Source organism: Nicotiana sylvestris, chromosome 6 (genome assembly GCF_000393655.2).
Source record: "Nicotiana sylvestris chromosome 6, ASM39365v2, whole genome shotgun sequence".
NCBI classification, from domain to species: domain Eukaryota; kingdom Viridiplantae; phylum Streptophyta; class Magnoliopsida; order Solanales; family Solanaceae; genus Nicotiana; species Nicotiana sylvestris.
The window spans coordinates 9,540,950-9,562,439 of NC_091062.1; the positions used below are offsets into that span (position 1 = coordinate 9,540,950).

General features: G+C 36.0%; 1 protein-coding gene across 1 annotated transcript; it reads left to right on the forward strand.

Moving 5' to 3' along the window:
* Window positions 1–8,815: 8,815 nt before the first annotated feature.
* Window positions 8,816–18,290, forward strand: LOC104241588 (NADP-dependent malic enzyme-like). The gene is made up of 4 exons (XM_070148043.1): window positions 8,816–9,047; window positions 17,696–17,731; window positions 17,987–18,118; window positions 18,199–18,290. The coding sequence occupies exons 1-4, from the start codon at window positions 8,816–8,818 to the stop codon at window positions 18,288–18,290; spliced, it is 492 nt and encodes a 163-aa protein (XP_070004144.1).
* The last annotated feature ends 3,200 nt before the right edge of the window (window positions 18,291–21,490 follow it).

Below are 21,490 nucleotides of genomic sequence, written 5' to 3' on the forward strand. Positions count from 1 at the left end.
ACTTAAACAAAACAAATAAACATATTCAAATCACTAATCTTCAAATAATCAACTAATCTTTCTTAAATTAAATCCAACAAAACTTATAACAAAGATGCATGATCCAAAAATTAAAACCAAAACATAACTTCACATTAAATCACTGAATTAAAACCAACTTCAAAAAATGAATACGAATTAAATCTATAGTAACAACAAACAACGGATTCACATGATTTAAACAACATTAATAATTTCTGGAAAATACATAACACATGAAACAAATTGAAGAAATAATCAATTAAATTTCAATTTGAATCTAACAAACATCAAACTAATAAATTCTTACCTAAACAATAAAACAAACATGAAATAAACATGAAAAACAACTAATTAAACTTCCATTTGAAATCTGAAAATTAATTTAACAAAGCACATGAACACACTAGAAAATGATTTCAACGATGAACAACGAACAAAACAAGAATTGAATCCTTTAACGATTTTGGATCCGGAAAATATCAAACAAAAATATGGACAAAAAATAAAACTCAAAAACTACTAACCGGATCGAAATGAAATATGTACGGACTGTTTCGACGAAACTCGAATGGGAATAAATCTGTCCGGACTCAACAACGAACAACGATCAACCAACGACGAACTCAAACAGGGATCGACGACATCGACCAAAACTCATCCATGTACGCGAACTCGACAGGACTGCTATGTGGGTTTTCGGACTGCTATGGACCTCACGCCTGTAGTAGGTTTGTTTGGGATGCTGCAAAGAGGAAAGCAGTAGCATCCGCTACTGCTGGACATCGGAAGTGAAATGGACGCAGCAGCAGCTCGGACGCGAGGAGGAGATGGAGCAGCGGCGACGGTGTGGTTTGGATGATGAAGCAGCGGCTATGGTTGTTCGAGCTGAAGAAGACGAAGTGAGGCAGCAGCAGCTCGGTTGTTCGAGCTTGGTCGTTGACGAGGAAACACTAGCAGCCCGAAGCAGAAACGAGCAGCCAGCAACAACAATGGTCGACGCACCAATGGCGGAGCATCAGCAAAACGGAGGAGCCGGAGAAGATGAAGCAGTAGCAGCTGGTTGACGCAGCATCAACGGAGGTCGTTAATGGCGTTTGGATGTAAGGGAGTGGGGTCGAGGGCAGCCATGGTTGTGTGCTTGAGGAAGCTTGAGGAAGAAGAAGAAGATAGGAGGGGGGGGATGATTTAGGTCTTTTAGGGTTTTTTTTGGGTTTTGTTTTTGTTTTGTGTTGTGTTGTTTGTAAAATAATAGGGGTGTTGGGTTATGGATTGGGTCGACCCAGTTCGAAATGGACTGGGTCGTTTGGGAAGATTGGGCCATTTTTTGGGCCCGTGGCTTGAAATCGAAGAAAAGGCCCAATTTCGACTTTCTTTATATTTTCGCTCTCTTTTCTTCTTTTATTTTTCTAAAACTAAATTATAAAAATACTTAAACTATTATTAAGAACTAAATTAAGTTATAAAAGCGCAAATTAACTCCCAATAACAATTAACGCATAATTAAGTAATAATTAAGCATAAAATTGTATATTTGGACATTAAATGCTAAAAATGCAAAAGATGCCTATTTTTGTAATTTTCATTTTTTGTAAACAAATTTAATTAGTAACAATTATAGAATTAAATCCTACATGCAAATGCGACATATTTTTGTATTTTTTATTAATTTAACAAATAAACATGCACAGACAAATACAAATAATTATTCAAAATATCACAAAATATCACAAAATTGCACACCAAGAAAAATTACTTTATTTTTGAATTTTTTGGGAGTAATTCTCATATAGGGCAAAAATCACGTGCTTACAGCTGCCCCTCTTTGCCCGAAGACACGAAGGGTTTTCGTGCAAAGATAAAGCGAGCGATTTTTGCCCATCCGAGTACTCCGTTGAAGCATTTTTTGAAAAAGATTTGACCGAACCTTTGCTTCAAAGGTTTCCTACATATCCTGGGCTAAACAGGAATCAGGTCAATGTAGTTCGGGAAGTTTTGGTAGCTGGGACTACCGTGGGACTGCAATGTTACTGTTGTTGCATGCTATTACCACTGCTTACCGATCTCCTTGTTACACCATGCTTAAAAGAAAACAAGAAGCTAGGCTAGAGTACAATTTGTTTTTGTTGCCTTGCTTCCTTGTCTGCTTGCATTTCTTCCGGTGCTTTTCTTCTTTTGACACATGTACTTGAGTTTGTACTGTGACCTCTTGTTGCAACCTTCTGTTTTCCGGTGCCGGGATATTTTATTGTTTCCTGCTGGGGATTCCTATTGTAACCCTCTGTTTTATTGTCCTCTCACTTGATCTTGAAATGTATGCCTCTGTTATCTGGGCGGGCTCCCAACTTCAATACTTGAAAATTAAAGACTGAAATGTATGCCTCTGTTATCTGGGCGGGCTCCCAACTTCAATGCTTGAAATATAAAGACTGAAATGTATGCCTCTGTTCTATGGGCGGGCTCCCAACTTCAACACTTGAAATGAAAAGACTGAAATGTATGCCTCTGTTCTATGGGCGGGCTCCCAACTTCAACACTTGAAATGAAAAGACTGAAATGTATGCCTCTGTTCTATGGGCGGGCTCCCAACTTCAACACTTGAAATGAAAAGACTGAAATGTATGCCTCTGTTCTATGGGCGGGCTCCCAACTTCAACACTTGAAATGAAAAGACTGAAATGTATGCCTCTGTTCTATGGGCGGGCTCCCAACTTCAACACTTGAAATGAAAAGACTGAAATGTATGCCTCTGTTCTATGGGCGGGCTCCCAACTTCAACACTTGAAATGAAAAGACTGAAATGTATGCCTCTGTTCTATGGGCGGGCTCCCAACTTCAACACTTGAAATGTAAAGACTGAAATGTATGCCTCTGTTCTATGGGCGGGCTCCCAACTTCAACACTTGAAATGAAAAGACTGAAATGTATGCCTCTGTTCTATGGGCGGGCTCCCAACTTCAACACTTGAAATGAAAAGACTGAAATGTATGCCTCTGTTCTATGGGCGGGCTCCCAACTTCAACACTTGAAATGAAAAGACTGAAATGTATGCCTCTGTTCTATGTAAAATTGAATGTCTCTATTCACCAGGCGGACTCCTTACTTTTAAAATTTAAGCTGTATGTCTCCGTTCTTCAGGCGGACTCCTGACGTCAAACTTGAAAAGTACGTCTCTGTTCTCCAGGCGGACTCCTGATTGCTAAATTTGAAATTGAATGTCTCTATTCTCCAGGCGGACTCCTGACTTTTAAAATTTAAGTTGTATGTCTCCGTTCTTCAGGCGGACTCCTGACGTCAAACTTGAAAAGTACGTCTCTGTTCTCCAGGCGGACTCCTGACAACTTGCATTTATCCTGATTAGTGCTTGTTTTTCCCTCCTGGAGAATTCCTCTTCAACAACTAACTTTTCTCCCCCTTTTTGTTTGAGCTTTCGCCTTTCCCACGACATTTCCCAATCATTTCACCGATGAAACTTCCGTTAATTCCCTGTATTCCACTTGACATCAAGTTGTTTTTGACATGCTCTGACCACGTTGTGCTTTACAATTCTAGAAGCTGGTAGTGAACTTTGAAGTCCTTTCTGCTTGCATTGAACAAAACTGGCACTGAAACATCTCAGCTAGATAAAACCCTCAAAAGAAAATGAAATGCAATGAATGATTCTTGAGTTAAGGATAAGAAGAATCCAAAACAAGATGATTGTTTGAAAAAAAGAAGGAAAAGAAACTTATCTGAGCGAGACAACTAGTACCAATGGTCATGACATGCATTTTGGATTAATCAGCCCAATCTGTCCAACCAAACAACTCTCAATTGTCGTACCTCATTGCCCAGAACTTCCATCACTTGTTTGATTTATCCAGACCTTAACCTTGTTTCCCTGCGGTACCGCGAAACGGTTTCTATCAACAGACCTTTCTCAGTTTTCCATTTCTTATCTCACCTTCGCCTTGAGGTGCCCGTAAAGGTTTTCACCAACAAGACTCTCTCATCTATTTTTCTCTCAGCACCCGTCGCCTTACGGTGCCCGTGAGGGTTTTCACCCATAAGACTCTCTCATTTATTTTTGTTCTTCTTGCTCGAACCAGAGTGTTGCCCCTGTCGTGAGTTATTCCTACCTGTTCATCTTGGCATTTCTCAAAACTGATCATAAGGTCTTTCTTTGGACCGTAATGTAGGCTTTTGAATTAAGCTAGAAAGAAAGGTATAAAAGGCTCAAAATAATTCAAATGGGTTCAAATTACAACTTTCGGAATCCAACTTTCATAACAATCACCACTTCTGCCCCAGTTTCTTGCTTGGGGATTTTTGGATTTCTATTTGGTATGACTGAACCTCGGAGTAAGGCTGCCTACGTACCCTTTCGGGATCAAGTCAAACGTAGTTCACTTCATAGAGACTACGTTGTTATGTTTCTCTTCTTTCCCTTTTTTTCACTTTTCTTTCTTTTCCTTTTCTTCTTTTCTTTTTCTTTTTCTTTTCTTCTTTTTTTTTTCTTTTTTTTCTTTCCTTCTTTTCTTTATGTTCGTCACATGTGTTCTCTTATAGTGCCGCTGATTCCGAAAGAGGTGTATGAAAAATAAGTAAGGCTCGAAGGGGATAACAAGGGATAAGAGTGTTTGGATAGCAGAACAAAATGCCTTCATCATTTCAATCTTTAAGATATGCCAAATACGAACAGATACATTCAGAAAATAAAGAAATCATACATAATATCTCTTGACCGCATCGGAATTGATGGCTATTTCTACACATTCTCCTTCCATATCTGTCAAATACAACGCTCCGTTAGACAACACTCTGGTTACTACAAATGGTCCCTGCCAGTTTGGGGAAAATTTTCCTTTTGCCTCAGCCCAATGAGGCAAGATCCGCCTCAGTACTGATTGCCCGACTTCAAATTTCCTTGGACGTACTTTTTTGTTGTATGCTCTTGCCATTCTTCGTTGGTACAGTTGGCCATGACACACTGATGCCAATCTTTTCTCATCGATCAAACTCAACTGCTCAAGACGGCTTTTCACCCATTCATCATCATCGATCTCAGCCTCTGCAATGATTCGCAGAGATGGGATTTCCACTTCTGCGGGTATTACTGCCTCGGTACCGTATACCAATGAGTAAGGAGTCGCCCCTACCGAGGTACGCACGGTGGTGCGATATCCTAACAATGCAAAAGGCAATTTCTCGTGCCATTGTCTAGATCCTTCAACCATCTTCCGGAGTATTTTCTTTATGTTCTTATTGGCCGCTTCAACCGCACCATTTGCCTTGGGACGGTACGGAGTAGAGTGCCTGTGAGCAATCTTAAACTGCTCACATGTCTCCTTCATCAAATGGCTATTAAGATTAGCCCCATTATCCGCCCCGCGAGGGTACAAGGAGTTTTTTCCAATTAAAGGACAGTCGAAACAGGATTTGTTTATTTATTTCAGAGTCGCCACTTGGGAGATTTAGGGTGTCCCAAGTCACCAATTTTAATCCCGAATCGAGGAAAAGAATGACTCTGTATTACAGTCCGCGAACCAGAAATCCAGATAAGGAATTCTGTTAACCCGGGAGAAGGTGTTAGGCATTCCCGAGTTCCGTGGTTCTAGCACGGTCGCTCAACTGTTATATTTGGCTTGACTATCTGATATAATACGTATTATAAACTTATGTGCAAATTTAACTTTTAAAAAACCGCTTTTATCATTATTTATTTTATACAAAATTGCAACGTCGTGAAAACGCATCTCGAGCCACGCCACAACCAGTGCACGCGTGATTTGTTGACGCATTTTGACTTCGTCAAGATCGTGATTTGGGTTACATAAATGTACACCCGTATTCAAGAAAATAACCTTATTAAATATGCGCCAAAATACTACGCGTTATGATATTATTAGGTAAGACCGTGAATTTTACTAAATCGCCCATCTTGAAATCTAGGTATTTTCTTATATAAAAAAATAAATAAATAAGATTGGAGGACTGCAATTTTTTGTATTATTTATATTTATTTATTTGTTAGCGAGATCCTCCCTTATTTTATGAATACCCTTTAATGACTACATCTTTATTATTACTAAGTTTGTCCATAATTATGAAGTCAATCTCTACATACTTAAAAATAACATATTAATTACTAATTCAAAACAAATATTAATGGAAAGTAATATTACTAAAATGATAATTACGAACAACATGGAATTGCCCAAAAAGTAAAAAAACTAATTATCCCATAGTTGGATTAAAACATATTGTTAGTATGACTTAAGCTTATTGAAATTAATTATTTACAAATACTGAAAATTAAAAAAAAAACTTGATTACTAAACCATATTTCTAAAAGTTAAACAATTTAAACTTAACTAACTTTGTTTTAATTCACATCATGTCCTAATACTTGATTCGCAAACTAATTCATGTTTTAACTGAAATTAACTACATGATTCCGATTAACTTAATGTTGACAAAAAACCTTATGAATAAGGAATTAATCAATTTTTGCCAAACTGATTCAATAACGCCATTTTTTACGTTATTTCTTCTATTTTGATTATTAAACAGTTTTAATTAGTAATCCGTCTTGAATATATTTCCTAATAATCCGGTTAAGGCGTTATTTAATATATCGCTATAACATGTCTAATTATGCCAAATGACAGTGATTGACAGAATAATAATACATGAATAATCTAAATACAATACAAAAAAATTAAAACTAAATTAAAAATTTAACATTCCGTTCTTCATTTCAGCTTACAAAATGCCAAAATTACAGTTGTGTACCTGGTATTGCCAATATAAGAAGAAGAAAGTCAGCCACGCAGTAATAACAATACAGCACAGCAGCAAAAGTCCAATAGTAGTAACAACCCAGGAACAGAGTTTGCAAACCGGTGGAGTATTAATCTCAAAACAAAAGCTTCAAGCTTTGATGAAAAAACAATTAATTCTAATTTCAAACAATGAAAGAAAGCAAAAGATTTTTTTTTAGTTTTTTTTTTTGAAAGTTTAAATATTTTTTCGGAATTTTCTCTCTCTTAAATGTTCAGCCGTCTTTTTTCTCTCTCTTATTTTCTTTCTGTTCAGATTCGTTCTTTCTCTCATGTATTCTCTCGTATCTCCCTCTGTCTTGTGTTCAAGACTTCCTATATATAATCCCAACCCTTTAATCAATTAAAATCAATCCATTTTCTCTACCAAACCCATTATCTTCCCACTTATCCCCATTACATTAAATAAATATATCACACCACCCCATTATTTTTTGTCCCCCATGCCTAACATAAATAAATACAAGATTCCTCCCCACTAAATTTTGTCTTGTCCCCCCTTTATATTAAACAACTATATCACAACCCACCCCATTACATTTTGTCCCCCATGCTTCATATAAACAATTACAAAATGTACAATTCCTAAACTACCCCTCCGACCTTACTGAAATTACCAAACTACCCCTGAACGTACTGCAAATTACCAAACTACCCCATCAGCTATAACAAATCAATTAATCACACTCAACCAAAATATAGCCAATATGACCAATTTCTACACAAATTTAAACAACAAATCACATGAACATGATTTCTTCAACATTTCAACAACAAATCACATGAACACAAATTGAACAACAAAGAACAACTAAAATTTGATTGAACAATATTTTTTAGCAACAAACAATCCTATTTTCAGATTCAACAACAACAATCAAACAAGTATATTTAGATTTCCAAATTCAATAATATTGAACTTAAAATCAACTCTAACAACATCACAACAAACAATTCCTATATTAAACTTAAACAAGATTATGAGACAAATTCAAGAAATAATCATAAGTGATAAACAAGAAATCAAGCTATACAAATTTCGGATTCAAGATCAACCAAACAAAGTATGAACATGAATGAAAATATTCAATAACAATAACAAACAAACTTTGTTCAAACTTCGAATTAAACTTAAACAAAACAAATAAACATATTCAAATCACTAATCTTCAAATAATCAACTAATCTTTCTTAAATTAAATCCAACAAAACTTATAACAAAGATGCATGATCCAAAAATTAAAACCAAAACATAACTTCACATTAAATCACTGAATTAAAACCAACTTCAAAAAATGAATACGAATTAAATCTATAGTAACAACAAACAACGGATTCACATGAATTAAACAACATTAATAATTTCTGGAAAATACATAACACATGAAACAAATTGAAGAAATAATCAATTAAATTTTAATTTGAATCTAACAAACATCAAACTAATAAATTCTTACCTAAACAATAAAACAAACATGAAATAAACATGAAAAACAACTAATTAAACTTCCATTTGAAATCTGAAAATTAATTTAACAAACACATGAACACACTAGAAAATGATTTCAACGATGAACAACGAACAAAACAAGAATTGAATCCTTTAACGATTTTGGATCCGGAAAATATCAAACAAAAATATGGACAAAAAATAAAACTCAAAAACTACTAACCGCATCGAAATGAAATATGTACGGACTGTTTCGACGAAACTCGAATGGGAATAAATCTGTCCGGACTCAACAACGAACAACGACCAACCAACGACGAACTCAAACAGGGATCGACGACATCGACCAAAACTCATCCATGTACGCGAACTCGACTGGACTGCTATGTGGGTTTTCGGACTGCTATGGACCTCACGCCTGTAGTAGGTTTGTTTGGGATGCTGCAAAGAGGAAAGCAGTAGCATCCGCTACTGCTGGACATCGGAAGTGAAATGGACGCAGCAGCAGCTCGGACGCGAGGAGGAGATGGAGCAGCGGCGACGGTGTGGTTTGGACGATGAAGCAGCGGCTATGGTTGTTCGAGCTGAAGAAGACGAAGTGAGGCAGCAGCAGCTCGGTTGTTCGAGCTTGGTCGTTGACGAGGAAACACTAGCAGCCCGAAGCAGAAACGAGCAGCCAGCAGCAACAATGGTCGACGCACCAATGGCGGAGCATCAGCAAAACGGAGGAGCCGGAGAAGATGAAGCAGTAGCAACTGGTTGACGCAGCATCAACGGAGGTCGTTAATGGCGTTTGGATGTGAGGGAGTGGGGTCGAGGGCAGCCATGGTTGTGTGCTTGAGGAAGCTTGAGGAAGAAGAAGAAGATAGGAGGGGGGGGGGCGGATGGTTTAGGTCTTTTAGGTTTTTTTTTTGGGTTTTGTTTTTGTTTTGTTTTGTGTTGTTTGTAAAATAATAGGGGTGTTGGGTTATGGACTGGGTCGACCCAGTTCAAAATGGACTGGGTCGTTTGGGAAGATTGGGCTATTTTTTGGGCCTGTGGCTTGAAATCGAAGAAGAGGCCCAATTCCGACTTTCTTTATATTTTCGCTCTCTTTTCTTCTTTTATTTTTCTAAAACTAAATTATAAAAATACTTAAACTATTATTAAGAACTAAATTAAGTTATAAAAGCGCAAATTAACTCCCAATAACAATTAACGCATAATTAAGTAATAATTAAGCATAAAATTGTATATTTGGACATTAAATGCTAAAAATGCAAAAGATGCCTATTTTTGTAATTTTCATTTTTTGTAAACAAATTTAATTAGTAACAATTATAGAATTAAATTCTACATGCAAATGCAATATATTTTTGTATTTTTTATTAATTTAACAAATAAACATGCACAGACAAATACAAATAATTATTCAAAATATCACAAAATTGTACACCAAGAAAAATTACTTTATTTTTGAATTTTTTGGAAGTAATTCTCATATAGGGCAAAAATCACGTGCTTACATTATCTTTTGTGTTTCTTCGAAGAAGATGAAGAAAGGGGTGGGTGGCCGTGTATGTTGAAGAACGACGAATCCTTAGATCTATGTATTAGGCCTTATTTTTGTCTCCCTTTTCAGCCCCTTTTCTCTTAGCTCTAGGGGTCTAGGTATTTGTAGGGTTTTCTAGGTTAAGGGGTATGGGCCTAGGAATTATGGGCTTGAAATTATGGGCCTTTATGACTACTTTTGCTTAAACTTAGCTTAATTAACTAAAAATCTATCCATATAGAAATATTACCAAAAATATTAATTAACCTTATTTAAGTAAAAATAATTATTAAAATAAGATTGACTATTAAAATAAAACTATTTTTTGGTATTTTTCAAGATTAAAAATGACTACAAAATATTAGTGAACCTATTTTTGTAATTTTCGTTTTCTTGTAATAAAATAAAAGTAAAAGAGTAAAAAAGAGTTGAAATAGCTATATTAGGCCTAAATTAAATATTTACATGCTAAAATATGTAAAATCTTGGGAGGGTCAAAAATTATATGTCTACACCTCTCATTATGGCTCTCTCGAAACCAACAGCACAATCCGAATGGACTCCTGCAGAAGCTTATACTTGGACTTGGAGTGAAGTAAGTAATATCCATGAGAAGCAGTGTATTTGCACATTAAAGTTGTGCCCGATTTGTGTAGTAGCACTCTCGAAGCTGATTGAATTCTCATTGTTTTATGATAGTGTCACAACCCGGAATTCCCATCTTCGGGACCGTGATGGCGCCTAACATCTCACTTGCTAGGCAAGGCAACATTAGAGATTCATTAAGCCAATTCTTATACATTTCAATAATTAACAGTAATTGAGCTATAACGAGTTAAAATGAAAGCGGAAATTCATAAAAGCCTCAATATATATTCTACTACCCGGATCTGGAGTCACAATTCACGAACTTTTAAGATTTAACTACAAGTAAATGTTTGAAAGAAATACAACAATTTTCGAAATGAGAGAAACAGTAAAATGAAATGTCTAGAAGAGGACTCCAGGGTCTGCGGACGCTGGCAGATCGACCTTTGGTCTCCTATAGGATGGATCCAGCAGCTAACCTCACGATCAACTCGGGCCAGTACCAAAATCTGCATAGGAAGTGCAGAGTGCAGTATCAGTACAACCGACCCCATGTACTGATAAATGTCGAGTCTAACCTTGGCGAAGTAGTGACGATGCTAAGACAAGACACCTACAAATAAACCTATGCAGTATATATATATATATATATATATATATATATATATATATATATATATATATATATATACACACACACTAATAACAACAATAAAAGAAACATTACTAATAACAACAATAAAAGAAACAAGACAAGTAATATTGGGAGGAGGACATGTTGAGGGGATCACAAGATAAAGGATCACGGCAAGCAATAAGCACTTTGATCAACCGATATACTTTGAGCAAACAGGAAAAAGTAACTGCGGTAAAAGAAACTACACGGAATCACCCTTCGTGCTTTTACTCTCAACCTCACCATATGAATCAATAGAAACGACACGGCATCACCCTTCGTGCATTAACTCTCTCATAACATGGCACGGCATCACCCTTCGTGCATTAACACCCACAATATGACATGACATCACCCTTCGTGCATTAACACTCACAAAACATGGTGCGGCATCTGTGAGCATATGATTTTTGCCTGAACTAAAATACTCCTACAAAATCACACAATAGATTTTCCTAGGTATTTTGATTTTTATAGAATTTTTAGAAAATATTTGTTCAAGTGTTTGCATTTTATTTTTTTTTTATTTTTTTTTGCATGCATTAAATCATAGAAAATACCCTAAAAATATATCAAAACTCCATGCATTGTATATTAGGATGTGTATTCTTATTTTAGGATTAATTTGGTTAGTTAATTGTTATTAAAATAATATATATATATATATATTTACACACATCTTTTCATTTTATATTTTATATTTATACGTTTAATATTAAGTTAGTAATTTTCTTTCCTTTAATTTATGATCAGTTAATTTTGTAATTAGCTTAATTTTATAATTAAATTAATTTAGGGTTTAATCTAGGATTTTTAAATCAAGTAAAGAAACAAAAGAAAAAAAACAAAGAGAAAAAGAAAGGGAATTGGAAAAAGTTTTAATTTGGTCCCGAAATTGGGCCAAAATCGTTTCTGAGCCCAAAAACCCATGTTCCGCCCCATCCCAACCCTTTTTACCCGGTCCAGGTTCTATCCATAACCCAAACGGCGTTGTTCCTTGCGTTTGGATCTGAGTCGTTGATCTCATTATATTGGACGGTTTGGAACTGATCATCCCCTCCCATATAAGTGTCGAAATGTTACCCCCAAACCCTAACGGTACCCTCAGTCCTCTCATCTCTCTCAATATCTTGCTCTAGCCGCCCTAAAATTCCCTCATCCCCTCAACCACGACCACCGCCTTAACACCACCAAACGACCTCCAAATCCACCCCCCATACTGCTCACATCCACCTCTCCACTAAGCCACCATTAATCTCCCAAAAAAACAAACAGAGTGATTCCAATTTCAAATCTAGGAATTCCAGAAAAAGCCCTAATTTTTCTTCTCCGATTTTCTCACAAAATCCAATTCGTTTTGACTGAAATCTTATGTTAATAGATTGCTCTCAACAAGAGCAATCGATTGATGATAGTTTTAAGTCATTCCGAGATCATCAGATTTAGGCAGACTATCCGGATTCCGGTCAAAATTCATCGGTTCTATCCATCCACCGGAGTTCATCATCGTTATTTCTTCTGGGTTAAGTTGGGGTAAGGTCTCTTTCTGTTTTTCCTTCATCATTGTCTTTACGTTTAGCTTTCATGGTTCCAACTTTAAATTAATCTCAGTATTTGTGTTCATGTTTACTAGAATTTGCTAAGTTCTCATCACAGTAGTCCATTTAATAAGTTTTGACAATTTTTCCCTTTATGAGACTCGTTTTGGTGATAGATTTGTTGATGATTTCTGATTCGGTTCATGTTAAATGAATTTAGGGTTAGTCTAAAGGTTTAATTGCTTAATGATTTGTTCCTTTGATCTTTGTTTCGTTTTGATTCTGGTCTTGTGTTGTTGGTCCTGATTTGGGAATAAACAGGAACCTATGGGAGTTAATTGAACAATAAAAACTTAAGGGGGTCATGGGTGGGGTATGCAAACAAAGGTTTGGCTAGAAGCTTCTAGAATTTGGGGCAGCTAGCTCTATTTGGCCAACACAAAAATGCTGAAACCAATTAGAGGCTGCCAGCTATCCCATTTCTGTTAAAAAGATGCTTTTAGGGGCTGTATGAGGGAATAATTCCCTGGATTTCTGTTTTCAGCACATGGCACTTCAGTTGCCTATAAATAGAACCCTCCCCTTCACTCCTTGGACACGAAAAACAGTCCCCAAAAATCTTCTCAGAGGTTCAGGTTTCATTTTCTGATTTTTTCCTTCCTACTACCAAAGTTTGAAAAAGGTTTTCTCTGAATTTCTGTGTCTTTGAGCTGAGCATGGTTTTATAATGAAGTTGTGTTGAGTATTGCTTGTTGCACTTCACTGCTGTACCTAGAAGTTGATTTCAGTTTTTGTGTTTGCATTGCTTCTGCTTGGTCTTTTGCTGTTATTCCTGCATTTAGGTATGTAAACCCTACCTATCTTATTATATGCTAAGTTCATGCAATGAAAAGATGATGTTCTCTATATTATATTTGTGTTGGGTTATTGAAATTAGTATGTTTTATTATCAAAAATGACTCTAATTTCCGGTTTGATTTGCAATGTGAGACTCCAGTAGTTTTAGTGTTTTGTTTTTATTGTTTATTCCTTGTTTGTCATGAAATGTTAGTTCAAGTCTCCCCACAGTTATTTTAAGTTTTCATTGATGGTTTATAAGATGGGCTTAATTTCTCGTTATGTAATTCTTGAGTTGAAGTTTTGTAGTAATTCAAATGGTAGTAGAGTTTGATTCAAGCTTGCAAGCATACAATGTGACTTAACTTTGATGTTTGAATGGCTTTTGGCTTTTAATGCTTGTTACTGTAGATTCGAGATTCAGTTCTTTGAAATAACAATTGAAAGAAGTTATTAGAATTTGTTTCCTCTGATTTTTCGTCATGTACTGTTTGTTTCATGTGTTCTCAACTATGACAAGTTGGATGCAGATTTGCAAGCTAGCTCTGTACCTATTTTTGCAAATACAAGTGCTGTTTTTTTTTTTGAATTACCAAGTCACATAGGCTAGAGTCATTTGTCCTAGCAGAAGATGGGAATGTTTTGTGAAGCCTTCAATGATAGTTAGTTAGACACTAGGACTGCTGGGTTATTATTAGAGTCTTGTAAATTTATTTCTAATTATCCCATTTGTATAACTTAATTTGATTACTCTTGGTTATTGATTAGTCAATATTTAATTTCCATGATTTATGTAATTATTATCAAGAAATTTCAATAGGGTCAGTCGGCCTTAGTAGCAACTGGGCCAAATGTGGGCCTAAATGGGTGGCCTGGTCAGGATCACCCCTTGGTGGGTTCTGGACCCCTTCTTCACGTGCTGGGCTCAACTTCAGGGTCCAAACAATGCCAACATTTATTTTGTTTTCTAAAAATGTGATCAAATAGTTTATTAAACTTTCCTCCTAATGCTTGTAAAAAATAAATTTCTGGTACTGAAGGCATAGTTGTGCAAAGTTGGGCCTGTTATTGGCCCAGCCAAAGTCGTTGAGACCGCTTGCTTTTGTCCTCACTTCTGGGCTCAATTTCAAGCCCAGTTTATATTCTTCTCTTAAAGACTTTTTTGCATAAAACAAATTGGGCCTGTTGTTGGCCCATTTCCTCCCAAGACAATTAAAAGCTTAGCATATTACTCAAAGCATATTCACCATTAGCGGCTTAGATTGAACTTTGACTTAGTCTAAACATGATCCTCGTAGTTTGCTTTAGGCACGCAATTAAATCATCACAATTACGGGTATGGTTCCCGTAGCGTGGTTGTGATCCCTAAATTCAATTAGTTTTAAGTATGGATACCCGTAATTCGCTTTAATTTGAGCACAAATCTTTTTGAAACAAGTTGAGGTGTGTCGTCCAATCACATAGTCTATGGTCCTTACATCAATATCTTAACTAATGTAGAAAAATGCTTTGAACTATCGTAGTTTGCTTTAGGCGTGTTAAATAAATAAATTATCATAGCTACGGGTACGGTTCCCGTGACGTAGTTATGGTACAAAATTTTCAAATTCGGGGATACATTTATGTGACCCGGCCATACCAACTAATAATGTTAATAATTTAAACATGTTGTAAATCGTGGATACGGTTCCCGTGATGCGATTCATAATGTGTACCAAACAAACAAGTGTACGACAATTGTAACTTGTTCCAGAATGATTCCATAATTAATTAAAATCGGTAGAAAGAATAAAATGCACAATATGTATAAAATATATAATAAATCAGATAATTAGGCTAATTGTTAATAGTTGAGCAAAACCACGGAACCCAGAAATGCATAACACCTTCTCCCGAGTTAACAGAATTCCTTACCCGGATTTCTATGTTTCGTAGACTGTAAAACACAGTCAATTTTTCCTCGATTCGGGATTTTAAATCGGTGACTTGGGACACCATAAATTATCTCAAGTGGCGACTCTGAATTTGAATAAATAATCATGTTTCGGTTATTGTCACTTTACTTGGAAAAACTCCCATATACCATTTTCGGGGTAGAAAAAGGAGGTGTGACAGCATCACCCTTCGTGCATTAACACTCTCCCTCACTAAAACTATGAACAATAACAACAAGGGGATAGAAATAACAAAAACAAGTCTTCAACATTTGGTTCCACAATACCAACCTCAACTTTGAGTCAATACTCAATCAATACCAAAATCCGTATACATGATAAGAATGATCAACACAATGATTAACTAGTCTAAGCATGAATAATATGATCAAGGAAAGCAACAAATACAAGAATAAGACCCACCCGCGTGCTATAACCCGACAATAACGCATAGGTACGCGTCACCTTACCTATATGTTGTACCCAACATCTAGACATATAGCAAATAGACAAATAGGTCATAATCCCTCAAGCCAAGGTTAACCACGATACTTATCTCGCTTCAACGGTCATACTCAAAGCTCAACCGCGACTTTTCCTCTCAAACGAGCCTCCGAACCGATAGAATCTAGCATATTACCAACCAATTGATTCAAATTAAGCCTTAGGAACCACCCACGATCGTAAAGAATTTAATTTAGGCTATTATTGAAAAACATAACAAAAAGTCAACACCCGGACCGCTTGGTTCAAACCCAAAATTCGGACAAAAACCCGATTATCCATCACCCCCGAGCCGGGATATATAATTGGTTTTGGAATCCGACCTCAATTTGAGGTCTAAATCCCCAATTTTTGAAATTCCTAGTTTCTACCCAAAAATCTGCAATTTCACCATGAAAACCTTAGATTTTAGGTTGAAATCTTGTGAAATATAGTGAAAGATTGAAATGAGATAGGTTAGAATCACTTACCAATGATTTGGGGAAGAAGGAGTCTTTTGAAAATCGCCTCTTATATTTTTAGGTTTGAAAATTTGAAGAATGGGAGAAAAATCCCATCTAAGTCATTTTTACACAACTGGAGATGTCGCAAATGCGACTTGCGAAGCTCGCAAATGTGAGAAAAGCTTCGTAAATGTGAAACTCTCACACTTCTGCTGCCTTCGCAAATGCGAATAAAATGTTTGCAAATGCGGAACCTGAGGATCGCAAATGCGACCCTTATCTTCGCAAATGCGAAGTTGTCCCTCCCATCCCACTGCTTGCAAATACGATGGCCTCTTCGCAAATGCAAGGTTCGCATTTGTGAGCCATACCTCGCAAATGCGAAGTCTGCAGATCTGCTGTATCAACTTTTGGTTTTTCTAAGTTCAAACACTCTGTAGCCTATCCGAAACTCACCAAAAACCTCGGGGCTCCAAACCGACTATGCACACAAGTCTAAAAATATCATACAGACTTACTCGCGTGATCAAATTGCCAAAATAACACATAGAACTACGAATTGAATACCAAATCGAATGAAATTTTCAAAAAAGCTTTAAAACTTCTATTTTCTCAACCGGACGTCCGAATCACGTCAAACTAACTCTGTTCTTAACTAAATTTCACAGGCAAGTCATAAATATTATATTGGACCTGTATAGGGCTCCGGAACCAAAATACGACCCTGGTATCAACAAGGCCAAACATCAATCAATTCTTAAAAATCATTAAATTTTCAGACATTTAATTTTCAACAAAAATTCATAACTCGAGCTAGGGACCTTCGAATTCTATTCCGGGCATACGCCCAGGTCCCATATTTCAATACGAACCAACCTGGACCGTCAAAATACGGGTCTGTATCCGTTTACTCAAAACGTTGACCGAAGTCAACTATAATTAACTTTTAAAGTAAAAATTCTTATGTTTATCAGTTTTAGCATATAAGCCTTCCGGGTCAATACCCGGATTGGGCACGCAGATCGAGAAAGTCTAAAATGAGGTTCTAAAGACTTCGAAATACAGAGTTTAATTCTAATACATAAGATGACCTATCGGGTCATCACAGATAGGGTCGTGCAGTCTTTGCAAGTGGAAGTCTAGTCCCTCCTGTGGAATACAATAACAAACTCTACATTTCCAGCCAGGTTACAATTTTGAACGCATATGCTTTCTCTCTCATCTAGAAAATTTAAGCGATTAGAGACAACACACGTTTATTTACTCATTTATGTCACTAACACGTCCCGTTATGTACGGGCTTATCACATAGAAATTCTTCTTTGACAATGGGTATCGGCGAGACTCAACTATAGGACATCTGCCTGCCAATGACATGCTTTTAGCAGCTTGTAAGTACAGAGACTATCATATCTTAAGGATCGACAAGAGGGGTTGCTCAGATGGTCAGCACCCCCTACATACAACCCGAGGGTTGTGGATTTGAGTCACCACAGGAGCAATAGCTCCAACAAAGGGGATCAAAGGAGAGGGGAATAAAAAAATTATATATAGCTTAACGATCAGATTCGGAACTTTTTTGAACTCGCAACAAGTGAAAACGTGCAATTTTAAGTGCTAATAAATCGATCTTGATATGAAAACAGCCGAAGCGTTGGCTGCTCAAGTAACTGAGGAGCACTTTGCCAAAGGGATGATTTACCCTCCGTTTGGTAATATCAGAAAGATCTCAGCTTATATTGCTGCTAGTACTGTAGCTGCTAAAGCATACGAACTCGGTGAGTTTTTCGTCCTTTCTAATTAACCTTGAATTAGTGTGGCTTAATGAGTGGAATTTAATATACTATATATGCCTCAGGTGTGGCAACACGTATTTCCCGACATGCAGATTTGGTTACGTATGCTGATGAGAGTTGCATGTATACTCCTAATTACCGCAGTTATCGGTAATTAATTAACCTTTCACATGCCATAATGTTTATATGTAAAACAGTGCACTCTTTTGGATGTTCCCTTTTCTTTTTCTTTTTTAATTATAAATTTGTGTAAAAGCAGCATTGTCTTTGTGCTATAGTTGAATAAAATGAGTGTTGGTTAGTTTATTGCTTTATAAATAGCCGACCAGATTCAATATTTATTTTTCTAGCCGGTATATATAGATTATACATTAATTATACACAATTATACATATAGTATACATCCACCGGCTATTTTAGCTTAAGATATTAGGTGGGTGGCTATTTGGTTACTCCCTCCGATCCACTATAAGTGACAAATTTGCTTTGGGCACACCCATTAAGGAAATAGTAAAATCTAAACAAAAATAGTCAGTGTGATTAAACTACCATCAATTAAATATTGTAGCATAATTTAATATGAGGAGTAAAAGTCTTTTTAAGGATTAGTACATAAGAGTAATTTTGAAAAAACAAATTGAATTTTTTCTTGATTATATAAATGGACACTTATTTTGGACCAAAATAAAAAGATAAATTGATCACTTATTGTGGACTGGAGGGAGTAATTCTTATGGGTTTTGAATGGTCATTAGAACTTCAATAATTGAATAAGTGTGGGCATGTATAGGTGGAGAATCCCATGGATTAATCCAATGTTACAAAGAATTCGTCTTTGGTATGCTAATAAATTAAGAAGAAAAGTGAACTATCTATGTCTTGACTGTAATGTATAATGCTTTACACCAAAAGAGAAGAAATTGTCAAAATATATCAAGGTGTGACCTAGTGGTTAATGAACTGAGAGGAGAATGATAAGGTTTTTCATTCAAATTTCAGCTGAGACAAAAATATTCAAGTAATTCTTTTCCTTTTGGTATCTATGTTGATCGAAGGTAGTATGTATTCATTAAAATAGTCGAAGTGTGCCCAAGCTGATATATTCCAATAATAATTATAAAAAAAAAAAAGAAATTGTCTAAATGTATTAAGGTATGGGCTAGTGGTCAGTGAACTGAGAAGAGAACAATAAGGTTTTCGGTTCAAATTTCACCTGAGGCAAAAATATTTAAGTATTTTTTATTAGTTACTTTAACCATGGTTGCCAGAATTATCTGATATCTATGCTGATGGAAGGTAGTATGTATTCGATAGAATAATTGAAGCACATATGCAAGTTGATTCAAACACCTAACTGTAACTAAAAAGAGAAAAAGAAACCGTCCAAATAATGCTTGAACATTCCCTTAATTCGTGTGGTCTAAGCATACACATTCAATAGAAAAAGAATTGGAAACTTGACTAGAAATCTCATCTTCCATTATGGTTAAGAAAATTCTAACCACTTCGATACATCTAAAGTGAGCAAATGAGGAAGATCCAAATACTAATTATCTCGAAATTGGGCCATCTTTCTCGAGAGAGGCCGGCCGCCTTCTCTCATTCCAATGGTTTTTTACTTTTAGTCGACTGCTCTATGAGTTAGCTCAGTGAACTTCATCAAGTCAATTAGTTACCGACAAGGATGACGTGGCGGCGGAGACTTTGAAACGACAAAGAGGGCAAGAATTACAAGTAGAGAGCCATTTAGTAATGCAATTTGCATGAAAAATATGGCCACAAGGGACTTGTTTGCCATGATCAACACCTCTTTGAAACCCTTCCATGCATATTATACAAAGGCCAACCTTATAATTTATAACCATAGGAAATTCTTGAACTTGAATCTCGTCCTCATCGGAAGGCGCCAAACACCGCGGCCTCTCAGCCGTCGTGCTGCCTGAAATTCCCACCACCGTTAAAGCTAAATCAAGATCGAAATCTTTATCCATTTTGAATATATACGTATAATTTAGCCCTGAGAGATAATCTGTAAATATATACAGATACAATAAACCCACCATCATATAACACTCCTTTGGGTAGGTAGGACAACCACCTAAGTGTCATGAATCTGGTTTCTTGTTTTATATTACAAATATGTCCGCAAAAGAGTGTGTACAATATTACTTAAAGAGAATAGACAATGTCAGTTGACCAAGAAATTTGGTTTAAAAAAGATATAAAAAATAGGATTAGGTTAAGTTCACCTACGCACGTAAGGAAAGAAAAAGTCATTGTGTTCATATCTATAGAGTCATGATATTGTAAATATATTCCTCCCTCGGTTTCATTTTATATTACGCAATTGGCTAAAACACGAACTATAAGAAAGAAAAAAAGAAAGCTAGAAACTTTTTGGATAATAGCAAATTATTCTTAAATCAACTTGTGGTATTAAATATGTCATATTATAAGAGCATGTCATTAAGGGGTTGTTTGTTATATGGATAAGTTATATCGGGATTATAATTAATCGTATTGTTCCCTCTGTTCCATTTTATATTACATATTTGAATTGAACTCGAAATTTAAGAAAGATGTACTTTGGTACATATCAAAATTAACCTTAATTAGAATTTGTGATCTTAAATATGACATGATATACGGTTATATAAAGTATGAGGATTATAATATATGGATTAAATAAAAATGAGATTATTCCGTGAATGATATACTTCTATTGATATATATTGGTTTCATTAGATTAAAAATGGAATTTACGAGGTATAATATAATACTTGCACTGGATAAACTTGAATAAACTTTTATTTTTTGTGTTAACCTTGATTTTCTTAAGGGGTTTTAAGATAAGGGATCCGGAGAAGGACATCTTTTTTATTTTGTTTTTACATTCCGAAATTAATGATTTCGGGAATATTATCTGATGGGTTTTTAATGTCTTGGCCTTATGCTTTTTATGTTTTGATGATCTAACAAATTTGTCGTGAAGAACCAGATAGAGAACTTGGCCCACAGGGTATACATTTCATGTGACCTGGTCGAAGTCTGAAAATCAGAAAATGGATGAACAACCACAGGGAGGAACACAACAGGGACCTGGTGACCTGGTCCCTTAGGGTTCTCCAACACAAGCACAAGTAAGTGACTGTACGCAATCAAGATAAAGAGAAACACAACAGGGACCTGCTCCCTTAGGGTTCTCCGACAGAAGTACAAGTTAAATGTACAGCTGGAACGTAGCAGAAGAAAGTGACCATCTAGCAACTGTCACAGAAGAGGAACACAAATAGGACCTGGTCCATTGGTGTGTCCTGACAAAAGTACAAAGTCGACTATCCAGCTGGAACGCAA

Coding starts and splice junctions, on each gene's coding strand:
- LOC104241588 (XM_070148043.1), top strand. CDS start 8,816: ATGGAGCAGCGGCGACGGTGTGGTTTGGACGATGAAGCAGCGGCTATG. Junction 9,048..17,695: donor AGATGAAGCAGTAGCAACTG/GTTGACGCAGCA, acceptor ACTCAACTATAG/GACATCTGCCTGCCAATGAC. Junction 17,732..17,986: donor TGACATGCTTTTAGCAGCTT/GTAAGTACAGAG, acceptor ATATGAAAACAG/CCGAAGCGTTGGCTGCTCAA.